General features: G+C 40.3%; 1 protein-coding gene and 1 long non-coding RNA gene across 4 annotated transcripts in view; one reads left to right on the forward strand and one right to left on the reverse strand.

The window, feature by feature from the left end:
• LOC136018435 (uncharacterized) overlaps positions 1 to 1,983 on the forward strand; it is a 31,021-nt gene extending 29,038 nt beyond the window's left edge. For both annotated transcript variants that reach the window (XR_010614411.1, XR_010614412.1), the window contains one exon: positions 1,656 to 1,983. This is a non-coding gene — a long non-coding RNA (uncharacterized LOC136018435). The remainder of the gene's footprint in view (positions 1 to 1,655) is intronic.
• The window catches only part of MGAT4D (MGAT4 family member D), a 37,559-nt gene extending 24,423 nt beyond the window's left edge, over positions 1 to 13,136 (reverse strand). Inside the window, exons 1-2 of one of the 2 annotated variants that reach the window (XM_065687627.1) lie at positions 13,116 to 13,136; positions 1,554 to 1,715 (exon numbers count right to left, since the gene is read on the reverse strand). In XM_065687627.1, the coding sequence (XP_065543699.1) occupies positions 1,554 to 1,701 (148 nt within the window). In that variant the 5' untranslated portion in view covers positions 1,702 to 1,715; positions 13,116 to 13,136. Of the gene's footprint in view, positions 1 to 1,553; positions 1,716 to 12,124; positions 12,314 to 13,115 lie in introns of those variants that run through there. The other variant, XM_065687621.1, reaches the window with a different exon arrangement.
• Between the last annotated feature and the right edge of the window lie 1,166 nt (positions 13,137 to 14,302).

A 14,302-nucleotide genomic window follows, 5' to 3' on the forward strand; every position in this document is an offset into this window, starting at 1 on the left:
TATGGTAATTCATACTTCAATGGGTGTCTCCTCCAGACACTTTATCTGTTGTACAAAGACGCTGGTGCTAGGGCAATGCTGATACCAGAACACTGCCTCTAGTAGTTTTAGCCAACAAAATCACATTGACAGCCTATCTTGCAAGTAGTTTATTAATAATCTGAAGGAAATGTGAATGCTTGTAAGTGATGCCAATTACAAGCAAACCTTTGAGGAGGGTTTCTCTGATTTTATTTGGTTTTAGACAGACACCTACATGCAGTTAAGTTTACTCTGGTGACCTGGCTTCTTCCCATTGTTTAATTAAACTTCTTTTTTATTAAAAAATATATTAGCTCCTTGCCTTACAGATTCTTGTACATCCCTATCTATCTGATATATCTGTATATTGTAGTTGCATACAGTAGCTTAGACTGTTTGATTCTGTCCTCTAAAAGAAGTGATATAGTAGTGCAGGATCTGCCTTCCTCGCTTTTAGCTGGAAGAGCTACTTCCCTGGGGAGAGAAGGAAAAGTAGAATGGGCATCTCTGTGCTTGTTGTGAGGCATTCCACAACACCCCTGACTTCTAAAAGAATCTAGATGCTACTGAAAACTACGTTTTAAAAATTCTTATTTGCATTCTGTACAGTGGGCTGGTATCAGATTAAAACAGGGAATTAACCAGGACTTTTAGAGGGGAAGAAGGAACAAGGTGCTTTCCTGCCTTGTGTAGTCAGCTTCGTTTCTTAGACTGTTCTTCCCTGCCTCTTTTTGTCTGTTTATTCAATATTAATTCAGTGGGACTGTTCAGATGCATAGAAACAAATCCTTGAGTGTTGGCAGGGTTGTGGTCTTACAAGGTTTAGAACACAGACCATGTTGTCGGCCACCAGTCACCCTACATACTGTGGACATAGGCTGTATCTAGCCAGCAAGACCTCATGGGGCTTCCCAGCTCCTGGATTCAGGCAAGCACCCAGCTTGTACTGTATGTACAGTATGCGGTCTGTATGCCTGGTGAGATGAGACTGTGCACCCACCACACACACCTTAGTGCCTGGGGTTCACTGACAAGATGGGAGAGCACTCATGGCCAAGAAGGCCCCCCACAAATGTCACTCCACCTAGACAGGAGGGACACCAGGACTGTGGAACATCTGAAGAGGTGTACCTGCCTTCCAGGTTAGACACAGCCCTAGTATTTATCAGGGTGTAGTGGCATAGTAGGAGCTGTTAAAAATAGCTTATTCAGTGCTCTGTAGTTGGCAGTAAAAGAGGGATAAGCATTGTAAGAAACTCGACTAGCAATATGTACAACTTTGCCATTATGACCGCACTGCAATCTATTGGGTCCCCTTTTTTCCCCTCGTTTGGTTACTAACTGGTCCTATTTAAAGAGGGGCTACAGATTACTTCTGCACCCTTTTTAAAAAGTAGATACTTCTACCTAATGCTAATATAATCAAATCAATGATTTTCTTCCCCACACTGGTGATAAAGAAACATAGAATCATAGAAACATGGAAGCACAAAACTGAACAGTTAACACAGCACATTTTTATACATACAAACCTGTATGATTTGTTGTCAAGTTCATTCTTTTTGCAACTACACGTTTAATTTCATCTAAGACACTGCTCAGTTCCTGTGATCTTTTCTTATTCTCCTTTTCAGCATACAATAGTCTTTGCTGAAGTTCCAGAAACTGGTTTTGGTACATGTCCAAGTCATTTTCTGCAATGAGAACATAGTATCTTTACAAAGTGGTGAACTGTATGATGGAATAAAGAGAAAGTTTAAGAATAGGAGACAGTCTAGAAGAAGACATGACCAGCAATGTGTAAACAACAATAAAAGAGGCCACTCAAAATTTATCCATGGAATGAAGAAGTCTGGAAGAGTATTAAGAAGCAGAGTTTATGGACTACAGCTGGGTAAAGGCTTGCAACAGAAGAACAATAGGACAGCCATAATAAGGAAAAAGTCAGTGGAAGACTATGAGGTGCAGGGGAAGGTGCTTTCCAGTAAAGCCAACAACATTCTTCACGAAGTGATAAATCTTGATGACCTTTGTCACACTGAAGGGTGTCATAATTTAATGGTTTATCTTATGTATAAAACACTACTAAGATTAAAACGTAGATATCCTCATCTATGAATAAAAAAGTGTCTGAAGTATATTAAGAACTATTAGTAAAGACAGTTATTTGAACTCCTGGATATATTTAATTAGAGAATAAGTGAAACTGTGCTCTGGATTGAATGATCCCTTCATAAGATATAGCCCACCTTTGATTAAATACTCTAGAATTGTATCAATATTAGAAACACTGTGCTCTCAGTCATGGTTATCAGACCTTCTGCTGTTCTGCATAGTATTCTAGGATAACATCAATCTTTTGTTTGTAGAATAGCCATTTTCCTATGAAGCCAGTATTGTCAGAACTTCTCAAGTTACTAACAGATGATGCACAGGACTTACACCTGTCAGTGCCTCCACTGCCTCATTGCCACATGAATAAAAGATTGTTAGACATATTAAAATTAATATAATAAGGCAACACTTCAGTAATGTCACCTGCTTTGCAATAGGAAGTAAAGAAAGTAGAGGGCAGAAGGGGACTTCTATTTCATTTTGAAGTGTTTTATAATGATGCTTATTTTGTTTTACTTTGGTTTTGTTTGGGTGTTTTGTTGGTTTTTTTTGTTTGTTTGCTGTTGGGTTTTTTTGTGGGTTTTTTTTTCATTAAATGCTGTTATTTAGACACTTCTCCCATTCTACCTGTGGACTGTGCCCAGTCCCATCTGTGGCAGGACTAATTTTCTAGAACCCACCATTGTCTCTCAGCAAAAGTGAATTCCTGGGAATTCTAGCATATAAAAGAGACTAAGTGCAAAATGAGCAGGTAATACAAACTGGTGAAGATTTGCAGAGACATTTCAAACTGGAATTGATTTTTATTTTGGACAAATGTTTGTGGGTTTTTTTTTCTAATTTACAATAAACACAAGTCCTTAATTTAATCAACAAATGTGTGGTTGGAAAACCCTGAAATTTAAACCATCTAAGAAGCAAGTAGTTTAAAAAACAAGTGAACATGTGATCTGTATTATTATTGTTGGTCTCATTAAATTATCAAGTGTGTTTAGTAAAATGCCTATAAAATGAATGCTTCCTAAAATTTTCTGACAGTCTTAAAAATGTTTTACTTGCAAGAAAGGCATTCCTATCTAGGAGTATTCTCTACTGTGCAGCTATGAATGTAAATTTAACATGAGTAAAAGGAGGGGAAAACTGGATTATTTCAGCTGCATGCAACAAGAAAGTTCTACTTTAATGAAGCAGGCTTCCCTAAAAAATAGTTGGAGAATAAATAAATAAAGGAAGGTCCAATGTAATGCAGAGTCCATCTTTTAACAGCTTCAGGGGAAAGGTTAAAATAGATTTCCAACACAAATCTTTCAGGAGGCATCAAGCTGCAGAGCTAGAACCCAAACAAGCTAAATTATTGGAGCATGAGGAAGATCCCTTTCATCAGCTACTATGTAGGAATATACTTTATTGGTTTATGCTTTTCTTTTGCAGCTGTTTCTAATGCTATAGTCCAACCTTTATTTTTTTGCTTTAGAATGTATATAAATAAAACAGCAACAGAAGGCTTAAGCTGATTTAAATGACTGGCAGACATTAATCATACTGTTTTCATAGCAAGAAAGTGATTCCAAATAGGGTATCAATACAAATAAATATGGCAGAGATTTATCTTGCCATTCCAAGACAAATTCAGAGGTATTAACTAAAGCTATAGTAAGAGATGTGCACTTTTTTAATGTTCCAATTACCTTTATTAGGAGTTAGATAATATGAACTGCCAAGAAAAAGTGGAGGTTTAACCTGCATTAAAGTTCCATGTGCTAATGGGAAGATGCAGACAACAAAGAGCAAAGTGTTGTTCCATTGACACTTCCAGTGCTGTAACAACGTCATATTTTACTAAACCAAACTAAAATCCCCCTTGGTACAACTACATTATAGGAGAATCAGTAAAGAAATTGCACATGAATAATAGTAGACTCTCTCTTTACAATTCTTTCAGCTATCCAGAGCCAGTGTGATTCAAACCTGTCAGTGTCACTACTGGACTGACATTTTTGCAACCACCAAGTAACTGTAGTTTTATTTGCTTACTTATGGGTAAGCCTACCAAAATAATCATAGATGCCTCTGACAAAGAAAAGGTCAAGACTCCACTGTCAGTGCACCCAAAGAAGCTGGTATTTGTAAATGGTCTTATCTACTTCTTCAGGCAAGAAAACGGAAACCACATTTTTGAGACTTTCAGAATTGAAGCCTCTGATCCGTTAGTAGAACAAGACTCTTAGTAATCGCTTATCTTATTCAATTCTGACAGCTGGGGAAGCAAGGGCTGGACAGAAAGAACACAGCATTCACTCACCCTTAGTGAAGACTGAGTTTGTTATTATAAACATATATAATTCAAAACTAAACATGAAACATTCCAAGTGTTACAGCATATGTAAATGAGCAATATTAACTATTAGCAAACCTTTGGCAAAAAATGTGTTTTTGGACAGCAATACTGAATTTCTTATGTTTTGCTGTGCGGTAAGGTACTGTCATGAACAGTATTCATTACTGATATAATTGTAGCAAGCTAAGAAGATAGAATTAGAAGCATTATGAAGCTAAATACTCTAAATGCTTAATTGGCCATTAAGTTAAGTGGATTTATATGCGTGTGGAAAGTGTGGAAAGTATCTAAGGATCTGCGCAGAACTAGACCACTGGCTTCCAGTAGCTTGCTTGGAAATAAGTAGGCAGGGCGCTTTCGCAAACATAGCTCACTCTGGCAAGGAGGGACAGGAGAAAAGAGCTTCATGTATCATGAAACAGTCTGTCCACAGTAATAGCCTGACTTGGCAACACCTTAGCTACCAGTGGTTCTATCAGCAACAGGGAGTGTCTGGATAAAACCGGAAAAAAGCAAGACGAGGACTTAAGGCAAAACTACAGAAAGTTAATGAAGATAAAAGGTGAGCTGAAGCTGAATCACTCTGCCAGGTTAAGGAAACCTACCAGGAAATTTCAATGGGGTTACACTGGCTACAAACCAGGAGTGTTAAAAAAACCCAACAAAACAACCACCAAACAGACACAGAAATAGTATTCAAAACTTTTGCAATGACTTATCATCTCTACTCAGCATTTCAGCTGTTTGCTACACATTGCCATAGATACTTATGGCTACTGTAATTCTAATATGGCAATACTTAAAATGGTTTTAAATGCAATCTTGTTTTATGTCCTAATAGATACATATATATATATATAACTTTATGCACCAGGAACTGAAACTGTTTAGAGACAATACTAATCTCTGAAGTAAATACTCATTCTGAAAGTCAACCAATTATTTCTCTTCTCTCCATGCATAAGTACTTCCTATTACCATAAATGCTTGCAGTTTTATTAACAGTTGATTTCTGGCAATATCTAAAAGTGTCTAAGGCACAATTCATTACTATCTCCTCCTAGCATTCAAAGAAAAAAGAAAATAAAAGGAAATCTGGGAGTGGCAAGAAAGGAGAGAACACCCTAAAAACTAGCAGTGACTGTGGTTCCTGTTTCTTGATTACAAGCCACACTGCTTATCATACCTCGAGACACTTTCTTTTAGAAGCTGAACTTTGCTTAATGCCCACCTTAAAAGAAACTATATAAGCACACTAACTGCAAAAGATCTTGTCGTACTCTGCACCTGGAACCACTGCTTGCTGTTCAGGTTAATGAAGCATGTTAAACCACTGACGCGTGCATTGGACTAATAACTGTGGTAGTCTATTATCTTCCCATAACTGATCTAAAATACAGAGACCTCACTAAATCTTGTTACATGCTGTGCAAGCTCGGGTTTTGTTCTCTCAGAGTAAGGAGGAAAAGAAAATCCCCCAAACAATGCCTCTTAGTTCAGAACAGCCAGTTCTTATGCAAACACCATTCAGCAATGTGCTAAAGTCTAAGGGTATTTAAGCACCTTTCCAGGTTAAAGACACCTTCCTGAATTTGTGTATTTATTTATTTTCTTGGTAGCATTACAGCACAGAATTATTCATGTCTCCCAATAGGTTAGAGGCAGCCAAGAAAAACTATCAAAAATACAAAAGCTGCTTCACCTGCACCGGATACATTCACCCATTATATTTAATGTTCATCAGAACTGGGGTGGCTTCAATGGTTGAGCTTTAAGAGTAGGACACTGCATGTCTTAATGCGGATCTTAAATCTTCAGGAGCCTCTGAAGTCAGTCAGTGGTCAGGTTGGTTTATTTTACACAGCTGAAAAGGGCAGGTTAAGTGAGCAGGTTAAGCAGCTTGTAATTGTTTCCACTCATCTGTCCTATCCATGCTTTGATGGCAACTGAGCTGCAGAGCTTATTGCTATGGTGAATGGTGAAGGCTGTAAGTAGGAGGAGAAAGACTGATTTCAGCCAGACACAATTCTCAGCTGGTTGGCTGAAACATGGCCTGGCCATGACACAGTAGTATCAAATGGGCAGGCTCAGGAAGCCAAAGCACAGGGCTTAACATGCAGTGAAGACTATCTCACCATGTTTTTACACCCCTCAATGTAGGCGTCCACGCGAGCAGAGGAACCAGGAAGCAATATGTTCTGCCAGTGCGCCTACTTGTCTTTGACAGTATCCACATCAGGAGCTTCAAGATAGTGGAGGCCAGGGGAGGGACGCTGCATTAACCAAGCGACATCAAAGAAAAGCAGTGTGACAGCAATTTCAGGGGTAGAAATACGGGTTCCTGTGTGCCCATGCAGAGGATATATTAGGAATAGAATTAGAATTGCTTTCCAGCATTAAAATGAACCAACAAACACCTTACAAAGTTAAAGGCAGGTCAAAGTTTAAAACACATTCAGTCGTATAACTAACATAGACTCGCTATTGGGTTTGGCATAGAATGCTTTTTACTGAAGGATTTACATACTTCATTTTACTGAATATACATAAGCAAACTTGTCTCACAGCAAATACAACTTAAGTTCTAATGATATTTTCTTAAATGTTAATCAACAATCCCCATTTTAGATCCGAGTCTTTTCCTGTATCAGAATGTAGTGAAAAGTGATCTTAAAACATTCAGTCAGAACATCACTGTTTCCTATATAACACTGCTTTTCTATATAAGCAATAGCGTTAAGTGAGAAAATACATATGGATGTTGCATGGTGTTTGCCCATAAGTGTTATATTTCAGTTTTAATATAGTGATGTTAGTAATGTGATATGAGTTCTTAATAGCAGTGGAAAATCTGATTTAAATATGACCTTTATCAGAAAAATAAAAAGTACTCATTCACTTCAAGCAATGGTTATTGCTTCATTCTGGTTAGCTTTTAAGATATTTTTACCGTTCTGCCTGATGTAGCAACAATCACTTATTTATACACACTTATAATTAAATACCTAGCCACTAACTAATTTATGTCTGGATAAAACTGTTCCTCAAGACTCTGTGTGCAACATTAGAGAAGTGTGAAGGTCATATGTTTGCACTTGCTTAAGTACAGGTTGTGATGAGACGCTGCACAGCAAACAAAGACAGGTCTGAAACGTTCCCTATCCCTTTCTCTACAAAAACCAACAGTAACTAGTCTCATCTTGTACCTGAATCATTATAGGATTTATGACTCAGTTCCTCTGCTTTTGAGGACAAGGCAGCTACTATTCTGCCTGAAGTAACTGTAAGAAGCAGCAGCGTCTTAGTTTAGTAAATTACACATTTAAAAGCCGGTAAAACTATTGCGCTTTTGTAAGTCTTGGATATGAATTTTGATATAAAACTTGGAATCAGTAAGCACTTAGTCTTAAGTCCTATTTAAGGCTGTTGTACGGTTGGGTTTTTTAAAACCTAAATGCAGAACTACACAAAGAAACTAAGTAATCAATCAGTAGACTGGAGAAACTCTTCCTTTACCACACTGTGCATTTTGGCCACATCCTGACTGCATATTGGGGCAAAACCTGCATGTGCCTTAACCTCTGTATGCTCTCAGTTCCACTGTAAGGAAATGCATGAAGGCAAGCAGGGAAGAGGTAGCTTACCAGTCAGCTGGGACAGCTGGGGAAAATGCTTAAACACAATCTAGCAAACCTAGAGCAGGCAGGAAAATTGGCTCCTGAATGTTCATAAATCTGGATAAACTGTACAGGCTGAAATAAGAACGGTGTAATTTGAGACTCCTCACCAATCTGTCAGTTTGCCACTATTTCATTACAGCTTTGAGCTAGAGTGTGCCAGTTGAGTCTGGACAGGAAACCTGCAAAGAACTCTATCACAAACGACAGAATCTCCTGGGGACTTGCGCTTGGGTGCACAGCTGGAGCAGGGCTTCGCCAGCTGAAGCAAAGCATCACACAGTGGGCAAATGATTATTGGAAATAAATGTGTCATCAGCTGTTTGGTCTAGCATGTGCATTACTATGTCTCAACTGCAAAACATACTTCCATCAGAAATACCTTTTTAACCCTTTGTACCCCTTTTCCTCATGAACACTTTCATGAAACAATAAAAAAAGTAGTATGTTAAACAATCTGATAAACCTCAAATATGTATCTGTGAATGAGATCAAGTATGAACAGTTTCTCTCTTCTTCACCCCACCTAAACCGAACAACTAAAAAATGGGGGGTTTGCAGTATTTGACTCAACATGCATATATTAACATGCTTAGGTGCTTGTGACATCATATTTTAGCATCACTTCCTCCTAACTTCTAGACAAAGCTTAGTTTTCATCTCTTTTTCAAGTGGGGGAAAAAATAAAATTGCTACCTCCTGACATTTACCTTCATATTTCCCTCTCTACCTTCTTGTTGATTAATATTTACATGGGAAATAGTAGCTGAAACTGTGTGAGAAAACCACTACATGTATTGTAAGTTGTATACTACTTTCCAGAAGTACAAATCTATATGAGGAGGATTTATACAAGAGCAAATACTTTTTGTCAGGTGGACTGTAAGTAGATTGTAACTCAGTTTTACAACAGTAGGAACATCTGCATCATCCTCACAACAGCCTTTCCTACCCTCAGATGCAAACTTTGCTTCAGACATGTTTTGCTTGGGGCCCAGGGAGGGACCAAAAAGCTCACAGCAAAACCACTCGTGACGTGGAACAGGTATTGTTGCTACAGCAGTCCATCTGATTACTTCCAAATAGCAGCCTGTGTTTGCAAGGACTCTAGAGGATGTTGACGAAATCACCACACAAGTTTAGGCAGACAGTATCAGATTTTGCTGAAGACATGGTGATGAGCAACTATCTCTGCAACTACTTTCATCTCTTTTTTTGGCCACAAAAATATCAGCCTATTTAAAATGAAACCTCTGCTTACATTTCTAAAGCAATGGGAAGGGTGACTATGAAAATCTCTGAAAGGACAGTTAAAATATGTATGATATTATTCTTCACTATGAGGGTGGTGAGGCACTGGACAGGTTGCCCACAGAAGCTGTGGATGCTGCATTCCTGACAGTGTCCAAAAGGCCAGGCTGGATGGGGCTTTGAGCAACCTGGTCTAGTGGAAGATGTCCCTGCCCGTGGCAGGGAGGATTGAAACTGGATGATCTTGAGGTCCCTTCCAACCCAAACCACTCTATGATTCTACAATTACCGACAATAGCTGAAGTCTAGTGACTTTGGTAGATTCTGAACTTTCAGTTTTAAGAGCATGAGAGATGCAGGAGCATCTTCCCTACCATGCCAGTTCAAGTTACCTGAACTCGAGTTAAGTCTCACAACTGCAAGTCAACACTCAGGCTCCACCAAGTAGCTAGAAACAGTACCAAATGGCCAATTATTTACTGCTGTTATTGATAGCAAACACATTTCAACTCAAATCCTTAAGCTAGCTAGCCATTTAGTATAAGGAGTTTAAGCTATTGATTTTTATGTGCACAGAAACTGGGACAGAGCCAATATCTGATTTACACTTGGACCTAGTACTCAAGGGCTGAAAGGCTCTGGGACTGGAGACAAACCAAACAATGCTGTACAGGACTACTACACATTGTACATATTATGGAAGTACTTAAGACCACTAGTCTTTAGCTAGGATGCCCTGTCCTAGTTGTACAACAAATAAAAAAAGGTTATTTGCTATCCCAATGTCACTACAATCCAAGAAACAATAACTGGATAGAAATCAGAAGAAATACTGCAGACTACTGCTGCTTAATGCAGTATGCTGTAGTCAAAGATCAAGAGCAGCCTAAAAATGTTTTAATGGGCAAAGCAGAGAAAGAAACTAAAGTAAGAGGAGATTTAACAAAATTTAACAAATGTGTGGAAGAAAATTAGCCAGAGAACAGCATTTGAATGAAAGAGATGGGAGTTGACAAGCTGCAACAGTACTTGACCTCTCACTAACATGTGGGATAAGTGAAAAGGGCATTAGAAAAGAAAATAATGCAGTTTGACATGTGAGAGTATTGGGCACTCCTGTTGTCCTCTAGGCACGTAAGTGAAAATGCCCATTCCACAACATGGAAGGGAAGAAGAGAGATTTAACAATATTTAAGCAGAGGTATCTGCCTGCTTTTAGTGAAAAAGATTAACTTCAAACCACCTCCTTAACTAGATGTTCTGTAACAATAGAGCATTAGTTGATTTGCTCCCAGTGCTTCTCTGTGGAAACAGGTGACAACATACATTCTTGGTACGTTGGTATGTTCTTGTTTTTTTTCTCAGAGGGTAGAAGCTTGTCTTCTAACACTATTCAGAAGCAAAGACTATCTTTCCAGCAAAATAATCTGCATACGAAAATCACTCACCACATGCTGTTACTTCCTCCATTAGCTACTAGTATCAACTGTTATTTATGCATTTGTGAGATTTACCAAGCTTGCAAGGGAATGTGGGTCTGAAGACTACATATTTACATTTGTAATGCCTAAAAGTTTGTTAAGAAAACAGGTGCTAATAATAATAATAAGGAAAATTATATCACCTGAAAGGAATCGGTTATTCTGTTTACTGTGGAGGAGGAGACAGGTGTGGAAAGAGAAAAACCAACATATATACCACCACAACGTGTACTAACCCTCCACCAAAAACGACAAAATAAAACCCAAACCAAAACACCAGCAGAGAAAGGCCAAAAGAAAGTGGAATGAAAATGGAATTTTAGGAACAAGGAGTCACAAGAAATGTGGTGCCAGGGGTGGTAACTACAGATGGGACAAATGTTTTCATGCTGTCATCTCTTGGATCTTAGTTTCTTAACACACTCCCTGCCTTTGCTTCTGTTTCTCCTTCTCCACTCCTAGCAGGACTGCCACTGAGAAGAAGTGTTTTAAGATAAACAACCATATAGTCGACGAGAAATTATGAAAGCAGGAGGGTCAGCACTGCCTTTACTCAATATTCTGTTGTGGTGCCAAGATCTCTAGTGCCACTTCTATCTGTCACAGAAATAAATAATATAAATAAATTATCAGCTAGTCAGAGTTCTGCCCTCATCCCACAAATTACTAATTGGCTTATTCTAACTCTTCCGCATCTATAAAACCAGACCTTTTTTAAAGGTGCACATGGGAAGCATTTAGAGATCGCCTCTCTCTGCCTCACCCAAAACTGTCACATAACAAGCCACGTCTGCAGACCTCAGTGGTACTGTTTGGAGAGACCATCTCATTTATTTTTGGAAAATAGCATCAGTTTTATTTTTTCTATCTGAGAATCTTAGACATGGCTTTTTCCTAGAACTATCCAGCATGTGCCCCCTGCAAAACCTATGAAAGAGACACAAGTAATTTTAAGGTTTACAAATGAAACTATAAAAAGTCAGGGGGACTCAGCCTCTCACACGCCTTGACCTCCTCCCCAGTCCTCCCTCACTGCCGCTCCTCGGGACGCTGCCGCAGGACGGTCTCACTCGCCTCAGCCGTCCCTGACGGGCGGAGGGACCCCGGCCGCTGGGGTAGGGGAACCCAGCGCCACGGTGCCCCGACGGCCAGCCCTCCCTCCGCTCCCCGACCCGACGGGACGGACGGGAAGGGCTGCTCTCGGCTCGCCTCGGCTGAGCTCGCCCGCCGCCAGCTCTCACCTCGGGCCCCCTGCCACGCCGCGTACCACAGCAGGGGGAAGGCACAGCCGAGGCACAGCCCCGTCAGGAGCCGGCCGTGACGGAGCCGCATCTCCCGACGGGACTCTGCCCTCACGGCCCCAGCCGCGGCTCTGACACCCGAACGCCACCTTCACCCGGGCAACTGCTGACAGGGCGTGTCCGCGGCACGGCAACCTGCCCGCCCCCCGCGCCCAGACGGGCCGGGGCACGGGCACGTTCTGCCGGCACCCCACTGCCCGCGGGCAGTGCCGCCGTGCCCTCCCGCTTCACGGCGGTCGGCAGGGACCCGCTCCTCCGGCCGCCGGGCTTCCTCACCGGCGACAGCTGCCCCGTGAAGGAGCGCTCCGGCCAGTCCCCGCTGCGCAGCCCGGGGTAGAGCGCAGCCGTCCCGCTGCTAGGAGCCAAACTGGAAAACCTCTTCACTGCCGCAAGTACAGGCTGTACCTTTACAGCCAGGACCGCCTCTGCCCCACGCCTGGGCAGGTACAGTGTAGCCCAAGTCACACCACCAGAACGATTATCAGTATTTTGCTCGTTTAAACCCAATGTTTCATTTGTTTGCATATCGCTTACAAGATTCTATCAGGAAGGCAACCTAAGGTGTACAATTAATGCACACACCTAGCACAGTCAGATGAAGAAACAAAGTTTTTCTGTTCATCTTTAGAGAAAAAGTAGGGAAAGCAGCTGCAAAATCTAACCTGCTGACATCCTGATGTGCACTGGTTAGGATGACATTTTACTTCGGCCATCGTGCCCTGCTTCACACACATGTCTTCCTGACATGGCAGACACACCTCTTTTTCTGTTTAGATCCTTTGCAATCCATAAGCAAATGAAAACCTAGTCACTGTTTAGAATACAACTTCTGTAACATGGTTTATAAAGACAGGAGATATTTACTGAGCCTTCCAGAATCTGTTACACAGTTCTAATAGAACCACCTGTGTTTCAGAACTCCTTTTCATACCTGGTCAGTGGGGAGTCAGTGGCTTTCACTTTGACATCTTCTCTGCCTGCTCACAGATCTACCCCACAATCCACACTTGCAATAAAAAAATACAGTTTCTCATTCTGCATTGCCAAATCCTGAAGGACAACTTCAGAAATCATACTGGACTTGGTCAGCTGATAAAAGCAGTAAGCTGTTTGCTATCTAATCTGTTACCTGCTTCCTTATTACTAGCATATGTAATTTATTGCCTTATTTACCCAAAGGATATACTATTTTATATAGTTTGGTTTATAAAAATATGCCTGTATTACTAATACAATATCTCTTCCCTCCTTTTCTCTATTTGTTTACAGCTGCATCTTAACTTATACCAAAGCCCCAAGTCATTGGCAGTAGTGTTGCGTAAAGCAAACAAAACCCAGCACTGGTGTGCAGACACAAGCGTGCTGGAGCCCTAGTGTGAACGCTGCCTTGATGTGCTACTCCTCATACCACTGACACCTTGACTACATCCTTCTTTGAAAGGACTTCAGACTCCCCAAATTGTACATTGCTGCTCCTGCAAGGTAACTGAAACCTTCCAGTGTTTGCATGATGATTTGCATGGGTTTACTTCTCTGTTTACTAATGACTTGGAATTACACATGTTGTTATTCATGGATCACTGTGAAAGCTCAAGTTTGCCCTCACTATTCTTGATCAGTACCCATTCACTCTAAACTTCCCTCTTCCTCTTTTCTGATCGCATCTTTGATAGTTTTACTGAAAAAATGTTTAACCTACACTTTGAAAATGTATTCGCAATTGTTTGTATTACCAATGTGATTATGACTCGATCTTCTCATGCTATTGCCTCCTTATCACCATTTCCCTCTCCAAATTAACAAACTAAAAGCTCAATGTACTACTTTTGATGGAAGATCAATGTAGATTTTGGCACAGTTGCAATAAAATAGAGATCGAGAACTAGGAGGAATAAATAAGCATCAAATATGTTATATGTAAGGAATAAAATGCCTTTTAACTGACTGGCCAGTGTTTTATCCGTTACAAAAGCCAAAGCAAACATGTAAATGATGTGGTCAAGCAGGAATGCTCCTGAAGATAAGAATAATAGAACTGTAACACATGCTTAATTTTAGCTTATTTTCAGAGCCAGTAAGAAAAAAAGCCACAAACCATCACATATTTCCAGAAACTAA

Source organism: Lathamus discolor, chromosome 1, assembly GCF_037157495.1.
Source record: "Lathamus discolor isolate bLatDis1 chromosome 1, bLatDis1.hap1, whole genome shotgun sequence".
NCBI classification, from domain to species: Eukaryota; Metazoa; Chordata; class Aves; order Psittaciformes; family Psittacidae; genus Lathamus; species Lathamus discolor.